The 12,055-nt window shown below is 32.6% G+C and overlaps 1 protein-coding gene across 7 annotated transcripts; it reads right to left on the reverse strand.

The window, feature by feature from the left end:
• Positions 1 to 1,656: 1,656 nt before the first annotated feature.
• LOC120356139 lies at positions 1,657 to 11,739 on the reverse strand. 7 transcript variants are annotated; one of them, XM_039444988.1, is made up of 4 exons: positions 11,163 to 11,465; positions 6,508 to 6,705; positions 2,519 to 3,726; positions 1,659 to 2,449 (listed from the first exon to the last, which is right to left on the reverse strand). In XM_039444988.1, exons 3-4 carry the CDS (start codon positions 2,828 to 2,830, stop codon positions 1,706 to 1,708), a joined length of 1,056 nt encoding a protein of 351 aa, XP_039300922.1. In that variant the 5' UTR covers positions 2,831 to 3,726; positions 6,508 to 6,705; positions 11,163 to 11,465; the 3' UTR covers positions 1,659 to 1,705. The 7 variants fall into 7 exon arrangements, 5 of the variants coding, with proteins under 5 accessions (XP_039300924.1, XP_039300923.1, XP_039300925.1 ...); XM_039444990.1 differs by having other exon boundaries at positions 1,657 to 3,726; positions 11,163 to 11,452; XM_039444989.1 differs by lacking the exon at positions 11,163 to 11,465 and adding an exon at positions 10,179 to 11,135 and having other exon boundaries at positions 1,657 to 3,726.
• Between the last annotated feature and the right edge of the window lie 316 nt (positions 11,740 to 12,055).

Consider the following 12,055-nt stretch of genomic DNA (forward strand, 5'->3'; position numbering starts at 1 on the left):
AGAACTTACAACGCCAGTTCTTGAAGCTCTCTGGATCCTTATATGATATAACTGGAACCTATTAATATATTTCTTAATATATTTGTTCTGACTGATGAAATGAATATCATCAAAGGATGATAAATGTTGAGTGCTCTGAATAAGGTTAATATTTTTTGATTCTATGATTTTAAATGCTGCTAAATATTTGGTGATATTAAAACAGCTCAAACTATACAACACGAGATGAGTTAGGATATAATAAAAAATTCTATAAGTTTGTATGCTGACATAAAACACAAAATATATTCCCATAAAACAGATATGCATAAAATATTCAATAAATCTGTAATTCACTTAAATAATCTACTTTTAAAATCTGAATAATTATCACAGGCTTTGCTAATATTCACAATAATGAGTTTCAAATTCATAAATATATTATATTTAATATTGGTACTTAGACTTCCAATCGATATAAAATTCTGCAGATAAAAACCTGTTCGGTCTATAAGTTTGATATGGTATATTTTGTTCAATAAACAAAATTAATATTTAATAAATTAATATTCAAATATGAGATCTCAGGGCTTTTAATATGAATTCGGGCAGTGCATGGAAGTAAGCTTCCTACATATAATAAATAAATTTATAAAATGTTCTTGTGAACTATGTGATATTGTTCAACACGTGGTGACTTTTTATTTTAACTCTAATTAATTGGAATAGCGCTTTTTTATTAATTATTACCCCACTGAACGTAGACAAATGAGCTCATTTGGTTTGACTTATCACTCACTGACTGAAGTTCTGGATGTTCTCGTGGATTGAATTAATTATTTCCAATAATTAATTAGGTAGGCTCCTTTTCGTCACTGCTGGGCTAACGTGTAATCCAGATTTTTATAAGTTTCTTTCGAATTAAAGCTATTTTTATGGGAATCTTTATAATTACGAACTCTTTGACAGCACTGAGTTCACAAACAATTTACATTCAACAAACATACATTACATTTAAAAAAGGTTTGGCTTAATAATTCATTAAAAAATTTTCAAAAGGAATAAGAAAAGACCCTAGACTCCATGTGCATCCTCTCGAGATGGGATCTTAAGCCAGAAGAAAGAGGTTTTCAGAAAAATTTGCTTCTTCCTAGAATAATTCTATAAGCTACTCTCTGATTGGCCTTCAATTTAATAGACTCAATACAATTGGTTGCTTTGGGAATCAGGGCTTCCTCGGCTTTATAATAGAAAAAATTAAATAAAAGAAGTTTTTATACAGATATATGGGGTATTTATCTTAAATTGAATTCATAAATAAAGCGTAACATATGATTCTAATAGATAATACATTTTGTTTTTATATGAGTTTTTTATACTCTTGATTTATCATGCTTTTTTAGATTATAATAATATTTATACAGAAATAATAGTTATTTGTATTTCTACACATCGACTTCCTTTAGTATACATAATATATCTTTATGAGTGAATTTTATATGATTCAACCGGTCATATGGGTTGATCGAATAATCAGCTGATTCATTCAGTATTGGTTCTAATAATTATCGATTTATCCAAGATCGACTAATTCTTTTCAAAACGTAAACAAGTAACTCTAACCTCAATGTTCATGCATTTTATTTTATTTTTTATTTTTGTAATCCGCCAATATAGTGCTCTTATTAAATTAACAAATTTATTTGAAACTCCTATCTCAGCCAGTCTATAAAAGAGTGCTTGTCTCTACTGAATCGAACGCAGCTTTATAATCGACGAAGAAACAGTATAATCTTTTACGCTTGTATAGAGAATGTTTAATTACGTTGAAAAGAATATAAATGTTATCAATTGCGGAGTATCCTTTCCGAAAACCTGCTTGATTCTCACTTATGACTTCTCGACCATAAATCCACTTCTCCAATCTTGTCAACAAGACACTTAAAAATATTTTGTAAATTGCATTAGTAAATGAAATCGCTCTGTAGTTCTCAGGATTATTGGGATCATTTTTCTTATACAATGGAAATATTATAGACTTTGTGAATGACATTGGTACATCAAGAAAACGAAATATACGGTTAAAAAACATGCACAATAGCTGTCGGAATTCTATTGGCGCTTTTTTAAAAAACTCAGCCGTTATTCTATCAACACCTGGTGCTTTATTGTTTCGAGCTTTTTTCAAAGCTAAATCTATTTCTGTTATCTCGATTGGCTTGTCTAATAAATCGTCGATAACAAGAGGCTCAACCCACGATATCTGTCCACTACTTCTAACAGGTGTATACAACTGTCTAAAGTGCTGTATCCATTGTTCTGGAATAATATTTCCACTTCGCGTAAGTTTTCCCTCCCTGAAAAACCGAGCCAGCTCCCAAAATTTCTTAGAATCCCTTACAGTTTTTAGTTTTTCCTTAATTTCGGCCCAATAAGCTTCTTTCTTTCTCTTACATAACCACTTATATTCCTTTAGCTTTGACGTGTAATCGTTCTTCACTTGCTTGGAATTCGTTCTTCTGAATAATTTGAGAAGCGCAAACACGCGATCTCTGTATCTTACACATTCTCTATCAAACCAGACATTTTTCCTGACATCAATCTTATTTCCTCTCTGCGATATTGAGCCGCTAGCTGAATCAGCTATCAATTTTGTCAATAAATTATTTGCTGCATCTATGTTTCCTGGTAGAAAATCTATTTTACAACTCTCCCCAGCAAGCCTTTCAGCATAACCACTGTCATCTAGTTTTCCCCATGTCAATTTCGGTAATAACGGTAGCAAATTTTCATTGAATTCTAACTTATCACTAAACACCTTCAAAACAATAGGCATATGATCTGAAAACATTGCAGGTAAAATATTGGAAATCTATATGGGATAGAGCGCTCTATCTGATCTCAGATTGTAGAGCACAAATATACGCCCAGAGTGATTTTGAATTATACATCTAAATGGTAACAATAGGAAGAACAATAGTTGATCAAAAACTAATATTCATCAAAATTGATTTTTTCTTCAAATTTCACTCATTTTTGAAAAATCATAACTCAGTATTCATTGGAGATAGAGAGTTTCCGAATGATCTCATTTTATTCAGAATTTAATATTCTAGAAAAAAGGCAAGAGCAAATTTTTCTGTCCGATCATGAGATTTGGCAGAAATAGCTGAAAACTGGAAAATGAGCTGAAAATACGAGGTGTTTGGGCCACCCTGTATGTAGCACAAGGAAATTTTGCATGGAGATATCGGTTCTGGACTTCTCTTATGTACCCTAATAATATATTAAAAAATCAGAACTACAATATAAATTGCAAGCACACCCCTTTCTTATGTCTATATTGACTGGACTATTAGGGATACTTGTTTGGTTATTAAAAAACATATCCCATAGTACCAAATTTTTAAAAACTTTTCAACCCAATCAGACAATACGGTAAACGTTTTCGCACAGATATCTCGCCGACACAAGACAGGATAGAATTTACTCTGATGAACAGTATTAGAGGACGCTGTGGTTTATAACTGCGTCAAGTCTATGTTCACAGAAAGTCTGCTAGTAATAAATTATGAAGAAACACATGTCTAACCTTGAGAATATGGAGGCCCGATTTGCATGGTGATGGCATGCTAGCACACCATCTTGTTCTCGCGAGAAAAACTGAGAATAGAACTGGGCATCACTGTTGACAACTCTGCGCAGAAGGAGCAGAGCTCTTGCTTGTGTCTCCTCACTTGCTTCCACCTGCAATCAATTTATTTATTTCCATTTATAATTTTTTATTTATTCAATTTAGTTATTTAATTCAACACATAAAAATACAATGAGAGAAAACAGTTTACAATGAAATAACCATAAAAAATCAAGGCATAAGAAGAAATCCCATTGTATGGATTGTTTAGTCAAAATTTCTAGCCGATTTTTCGAAACTCAAGCCGATTACTGTTGACTACTGTCTGTTTTAGCAGATTTGTGCGGTTAAGAATGGCACAGTAAGAGACCATCTAACCAGCGTCATATAGCTTCACGCACAGCAACTACTACGACTTTCGGATTGAGCATTAGCAGACTGAGGCTTAACCCTTAATTACTAGGCTCGGTGAAAAATCACCCAGGGCTTGAAAAATTTCGATGCTCTAGGTTGGCAACGATGCCTACAGATATGAAATATATAGTTCTTTGTTTGTGTGCCTGTGCTAGTTCTACTGTATTGTGACTCCCTGGGTGATTTTTCACCCAGCCTAGTAATAGTGTGAGTTTTTCAAATATTGAATGAATTTGTCATGAATTTTTTTTAGGAAATTGACTATTATCATAGCCACCTCTAATACAAGGCCGCGGCCTACGATATTGCAACGTCGCAGTGTAGGCCTAGAATCTAATACATGATTCATTGAAAAAGATTTAAAAAATACCAGCTGATCTTTTTCACCAATCATTTATTAGATTCTAGGCCTACACTGCGACGTTGCAATATCGTGGGCCGCGGCCTTGTATTAGAGGTGGCTATGCTATTATACAATCATTAATTTATTTGAAAATATATGAAGAATAAAGTTATAATTTGTAGAAAATGGTTGTGCATCAATTATTTTTTTGTTGATCTACCAGAGATCATCATCAAATTTTTCAGAAAAACAGACATATTTTCAATTATGAAAAAATATATTAAAAAATTGGCAAGATACGTTGAAATATTCTTCAAATAGTAGATCATGAGATTCATTATTCATAAATAGGAATATAACTTTCAAAAAAGTGAAATAAAAAGATAAGAAAAATATGGGTGAAATCTCACCCAGCCTAGTAAGAGAGGTTGGGGAAGAAACCCTAGTAATTAAGGCTTAATCCTGTGTTTAGGGGGTATCCGCCCCCAGAAGGACCCGCACCATCCTTGCTCAACTGAGATCGGGCTACTCTGTGATTGTGAACAGTTACATGTCCAGAATCACTGATGGTGTGAGTGATTCATGTCCCGACCCCACAGCACAGAGCATCTTTTCAGCTGCCCCTCGAAGCCGACACTACTGACAGCCGCCAGCCCCTGTGGGGTGGCCCACTTCCTGGGCCTTGAGACGGAGGAGGAGTGAAACAACAGGGTTCCCCAAGCTGCTACAACAACAACAACAACTTTCGGATTGAGTTGACAGTGAAATTTAGAACATGTTGATCCCTGGACCAATTAAAGCAGCAGGCAATGAAAGTGACCAGTACAGTCAGGACAATTTATTCCGATGAGCCGTGCTGAGTGAGAACAGTCTAATCAGTATTCTCCAAAACCAGGATATAGTTGGCTTCATCAAATCACCGAGAACCAGCCGTAATTATTGGTGTAGAAGTAGAAGACATGTATAGTGAGGCCCAAGCTATAATGGCAGTATTTGATTACCGTAACATTTGTGTTGCTATCCTTGTATACAGAATGGCCCATAAGTCAGTTGACAAATATGCATCTAATCAAATAATACACAACAGAATGCAATACATGTATTATTAATTGAAGTTGGAATGATGTATTTGATGTAATCTAACCCAATATTCAGATTTCGTCTGAATTTCAGTTCCCCTGCTGAAACGAAGCTCTACGGGTATTTGTTGGCTGTTAATTAAGATGTAAAATTTAGCGTACTTTATGTAAAATGAACTGAAAAATTGAATAAAAGCGTTCTCAAACGCAAATCGCGTATTTCGTCACACATCTTGAAAATTACTGTAGCTACAGGTCTGAGAACGCTTTTATTCAATTTTTCAGTTCATTTTACATAAAGTACGCTAAATTGTACATCTTAATTAACAGTCAACAAATACCCGTAGGGCTTCGTTTCGGCAGGGGAGCTGAAATTCAGACGAAATCTTTCATCCTGTATAACTTGGTAACCAAGCATTTTCGGACCTATGTTAATTGGACTTTTTTTTCTTCTTTTGATGTGAGGAATCACGCTATGACTTATGGGCAACTTGTTTCAGAACACCCTGTATAGTGAGGTCGACGTTATAATGGCAGTGGAGAAATATAGGAAAACAGCATAACCGATGGTGCACCTGTTTTGAATAGACAACACTATAAAACCTGATACTTTCAGGCTGATTCCTGAATTGAATAGGTGCCACTGTCTTGAATAGATGATAACTGATACTGGTATATCTGATTTAATATAAACTGTCCATTCTTGTTTGAAATAATAAATTACATTTTATTCGACGAAAAAAATATTTTTCAATGATTGAATAATACATTTTCAAAATCGAGATTAAATATGTTGTTAATAGATTATATTTCTAAATAGCTAAAAACGATCTGGTAACGTAGCAGAGCTAGAAAAGGATAGCGCTATCTGCTTTGTCCAATGATAGACCAGAATAGTAACACCAATGTTAATCAAATACTGCCATTATAACGTGAGCATCACTATGGTGATTATGAAATTCAATTGTTTTTTCTTTTAGTATGTTACCATCACAATGAAAAATAAAACCAGCTATTAATTAAAGATACGTGATTATGGTCTGCCATGTACCACTCACCTAGATATTGAGGATTAGTTGATGTAATGAAACGCTGAAACTGTCTCATCAGTTGCGCAATGAAGTTCTGTTTGGATAGAGTGAGACACTTCTCATCAGAGTCCTGACACAACCAACCCAAGTCTTTGTATGCAATAAACACAGTCAGACAATTTCGCTGAGAATAGCGCTGGGTCGCCATTTTCTTCATCAGGACAGCTGTAAATAATAAATGAAGAAATAAGTAAATTGTTTTTCCATCAGAGGTTAACATAATATAGCCTATGACATGATAATTTTTTTTAAATTTGATACCAAAGATGACAATAAATTCTTGAGAAAGCTTCAACAAATTTGAGAATATAATTTCCAATACTATGTTGAGGGTATAAATATTGAGAAAGATTAGATTCGATAGTCTAATAACAACATCAGTTAACATATCTCTCTCACTCTCTATCTCTTTCTTTCTAGGATTGTGTGGCAGTGAGGACCTACAGTCCAAACTACACCCTTAATAAACGCAAATATTTAATTCCAGGATTATTATACAACTTGCTGTCATCATAAGAATGTAATAGAATCATTTACTGTAGCTTGAAAATAATTTGTAAAATATTTTGAATATTATTTCTAAAGAATGGACATTGATATGTCCAAAGCTCCGCCAATTTATGTAGATGCATAACAATAAATCCAAATTGCTTTTCTCATACATAAACAGTTCAGTAATTGTTTTCTTAGTTTATTACGTACATTCATCTATAATTTTGCTGTATTGTAAGTGTAAGCTCTTGTATATAGCCTAAGTCTGTTAGCCAGTAACCTAAGTATATTACTTATTGTAGGCTAATCTAAATAAATAAAATAATCAATCAATCTCTCTCTCTCTCTCTCTCTCTCTCTCTCTCTCTACCTCTCAAATTCCGGACGTGTGTTGATAGAAAGGATATTATTTACGGATAATAAATTACGGTGTACTATTCTGGGGGAAACAGTCCACACATGGAAAGAATTTTACTTCTACAGAAACGAATTATAAGGACTATCTTCAGGCAACCATACCTTGCCCACTGCAAACCCTTGTTTGTGGAGGCCGGCATTTTAACACTACCTGCATTGTTTGTTTTGGAGGCATGTTTGACGACTAGAAGGAAGCCAGATATTTTTTTGAGCAATCAGCAATATCACCACTACAACACCAGACCAAGGAACGACACTCATGTGTCAGTGGTACGATCTAGACTGACCCAATATGGACCCAAATACATCTGCGCTAGGATATACAACTGCTTGCCAAATGAATTGAAGACCTTGGAAAACTTGAGTCAATTTAAAAATGAACTTAAAAAATTCTCACAACAAGACCATATTATAGTTTACAAGAATACTTTAAGGAAAGAATCTCACCACACCGACACCAGGAACCATAAGGAAATTCAGCTCTACTATATGATGAATAATCTGACGACCACGGCACAAACGCGCTTCCAGTGGGAGAATATCAAGTATTTTATATCCTTTTTGGAGAGATTCAGGTTTATTGATGTAATATTAACGGTTCATTCTCGTTTAAAAAGTAATCAATTATATTTTATTAAGCAATAAATTACATTTTATTCGACGAAAAAAATATTTTTCAATGATTGAATAATACATTTTCAAAATCGAGATTAAATATGTTGTTAATAGATTATATTTCTAAATAGCTAAAAACGATCTGGTAACGTATCTCTCTCACTCTCTATCTCTTTCTTTCTAGGATTGTGTGGCAGTGAGGACCTACAGTCCAAACTACACCCTTAATAAACGCAAATATTTAATTCCAGGATTATTATACAACTTGCTGTCATCATAAGAATGTAATAGAATCATTTACTGTAGCTTGAAAATAATTTGTAAAATATTTTGAATATTATTTCTAAAGAATGGACATTGATATGTCCAAAGCTCCGCCAATTTATGTAGATGCATAACAATAAATCCAAATTGCTTTTCTCATACATAAACAGTTCAGTAATTGTTTTCTTAGTTTATTACGTACATTCATCTATAATTTTGCTGTATTGTAAGTGTAAGCTCTTGTATATAGCCTAAGTCTGTTAGCCAGTAACCTAAGTATATTACTTATTGTAGGCTAATCTAAATAAATAAAATAATCAATCAATCTCTCTCTCTCTCTCTCTCTCTCTCTACCTCTCAAATTCCGGACGTGTGTTGATAGAAAGGATATTATTTACGGATAATAAATTACGGTGTACTATTCTGGGGGAAACAGTCCACACATGGAAAGAATTTTACTTCTACAGAAACGAATTATAAGGACTATCTTCAGGCAACCATACCTTGCCCACTGCAAACCCTTGTTTGTGGAGGCCGGCATTTTAACACTACCTGCATTGTTTGTTTTGGAGGCATGTTTGACGACTAGAAGGAAGCCAGATATTTTTTTGAGCAATCAGCAATATCACCACTACAACACCAGACCAAGGAACGACACTCATGTGTCAGTGGTACGATCTAGACTGACCCAATATGGACCCAAATACATCTGCGCTAGGATATACAACTGCTTGCCAAATGAATTGAAGACCTTGGAAAACTTGAGTCAATTTAAAAATGAACTTAAAAAATTCTCACAACAAGACCATATTATAGTTTACAAGAATACTTTAAGGAAAGAATCTCACCACACCGACACCAGGAACCATAAGGAAATTCAGCTCTACTATATGATGAATAATCTGACGACCACGGCACAAACGCGCTTCCAGTGGGAGAATATCAAGTATTTTATATCCTTTTTGGAGAGATTCAGGTTTATTGATGTAATATTAACGGTTCATTCTCGTTTAAAAAGTAATCAATTATATTTTATTAAGCAATAAATTACATTTTTCAATAATTTCATAATTAAGATGAGATATTTTGTTAATTAATAATTAATTCTACATTGATAAAGGACGATCTGGCAACAAAGCAAAGCGAAAAAGAGATAGCGCTATCAGCTTTGTTGAATGATAGACAAGGATATAAAATACCATTACCAATCAAACACTGCCACTATAACGTAGACCTCACTATACAGAGATATTCGGAGAATTAACAAAACGTCCAATATTTACTTGAAATTCGAAAATTTACAAGTTGGTCAATCAATGGGAAATTGTCAAAGTCAACCCTACTTCCATGCATCTTATTGCAGCTTAACAGCTCCAATTTATCATAATAATTAAATTAGTTATTATAAATGAAGATTTGAAAAATAAAATTAGTTTTTGATTATAAAATGTCAAATTTCAATATTAATATTTATAAACGATCTACAGCTGGCAGTTGGTGCAACTGCCTAACAGTCACATATAAGAGTCCTGGAACTATTTTCATCATTGCTTCATTGCGTCTCTCACTGATAGCCATCTCGCTCGCTCTCGAATTCGCTGCTATTGTTTATCTTCGTTGTTAGTTATTAGTTCTTAGTTATAACTTAGTTTGGTGTTCTAGTAGTTTAGCTGTAGTTTAAGTGTAGTTTTAGTTATAAGTTTAGTTTAGTAATTTTCGGACCTACCTGCCATTTAATTGTTTAGCTCCGATATCAAGGTTAGTAACTTTAACATATTTTCAAGTTTTTGTCAAGTTGTCAAAGGCTCACCAAGTTCAGTTTAAAAATGCACAATATTTTTATTACTTACTCATATTATACATTGTACGCCCATTTCGCCAGTACTTTCTGCTTATAAAGAACCTTATATTTTTTTCCCATTCAGCTCATAGTTAAAATCAGTGAGTTTTACCTATAGGCCTATCATAATTTATCAATAATAACATAGAATTAAATTCTTTACTATTGATTTATCATAATCAATTCTAATAGGATACATTGGTAACATATTCTATAATAATAGCCCTTTTTCAACAGTTTATAATTTCACACATTAGAAATTTGTTCAGTTCAAGGTCAATAAGTATATAAACTATCTATCTTATTTTCATACTTTACAGGTTTTGTGTTTCATAATTACTAGGCCTATTACAATTACCTAACACTTCACAATTCAATTATTTTATTAGTTTGGTTTAATAATAACAGTGACTGACATAAATCGTGCAATTGACTTTTGAAAGTAGGGTTTTTAATTTCTACTATTTTCTTCTACTAGCTCTGAGTTTCAAGGTACCTAGCTTCAACCCATACTCTATAATCCAACAATAATTATTAAAAAAGAGTTGAATTGTTCATCTTTTGATCCACCACTAATATTACTAATACTAGCTCTTAATTTATCAAAACTTTATAACTTAATTCAGTTTAAGGTTTGTGATTAAATCTAAATAAATTATTCATATTTTGATTCCAATCATTTAGAAATAATCTTTCAATCTTTTGTTATTTGTTTGCTTCAAATGTCACAGATACTGACAATTTAACTTATCTCATTGAATTTAAATTTGAAATACTCTCATCGGTAAACTACCGGTATTTGAAATCAATTATTTGAGTTTTATCTTAACACTTTCTCAAAGTATATAATAGATACCTAATTTTAATCACACAATATAAATATTTTAATTATCTACTGTACACAATATAAATTACTCAAGAGATCCATTCAATCTATTAATAGGCGTTATTTAGGCCTATGTTGATATTGTAAAAAGCGGAGTAAGTATCTTACCTCTCATGGAAAGAATAGTTGATTCTCAAATACCGGTAGTTTTGAATCAAACAATACAAAATCACACTAGGCTACAATAGTGACAATAGTATTTCACGACATAAGTTAGTAACTTGCAATTAATATATAATTAAACGGACGTCACCACATCAAAGAATGTGAATGTTTTTTCACTTTAAAGTTTTATGAAATATGATAGTAATATAATTAACTTGATATATGCATAAACTCTTCTTTACTAATTCACAACACTACACTACATACAGATTCAAAATAAATAACTGAAAAGAAAATGAGAGGTTAGGTTACCTTGAACTTGAACTTGATATTAAATCAAAATGGCATTGAATGGAAAAATAACTCTCGGTCTCAATCAGCACAGTATTGCACATGCGCTGGTAACGATTTTTTCCCGTTCCATTCAGTCATCTTTCAATGTAACGTTCTATGTGATGATGGCTACCGAGTACTGTGACTGGAGCCAATCATCATTTTATTTTAATGATAATATTATTATCCAATCATGATTTATCATTGAATTCAATATAACTAACTGAACATAGAAGTATTTAACATTATTATAACTAAAATAGTAGATATTCACATATTAAAAATATAATTTTGAAGAATATTACCAAAAAACAAACTGAATTCTGAATGTAATATATAATTATTCTTTTCAATAAAAGAAAGATCAATTTTGAATAATATAATCCATAAAATATACAAGTTGTTATTTAACTGAAGTCAGCATATTGCAATTTCAAATCAAAATCCTAACACCCTAACCTTCCCTTTCACCTTTGAAACATCAACAACATAACTCTACCTGGGCCCTAGCCCCTTCTAGCATATTGTAATTTCAAAGCAATAACTTAACCTACTATTATGAA

Source organism: Nilaparvata lugens, unplaced genomic scaffold (assembly GCF_014356525.2).
Source record: "Nilaparvata lugens isolate BPH unplaced genomic scaffold, ASM1435652v1 scaffold5935, whole genome shotgun sequence".
NCBI lineage: Eukaryota > Metazoa > Arthropoda > Insecta > Hemiptera > Delphacidae > Nilaparvata > Nilaparvata lugens.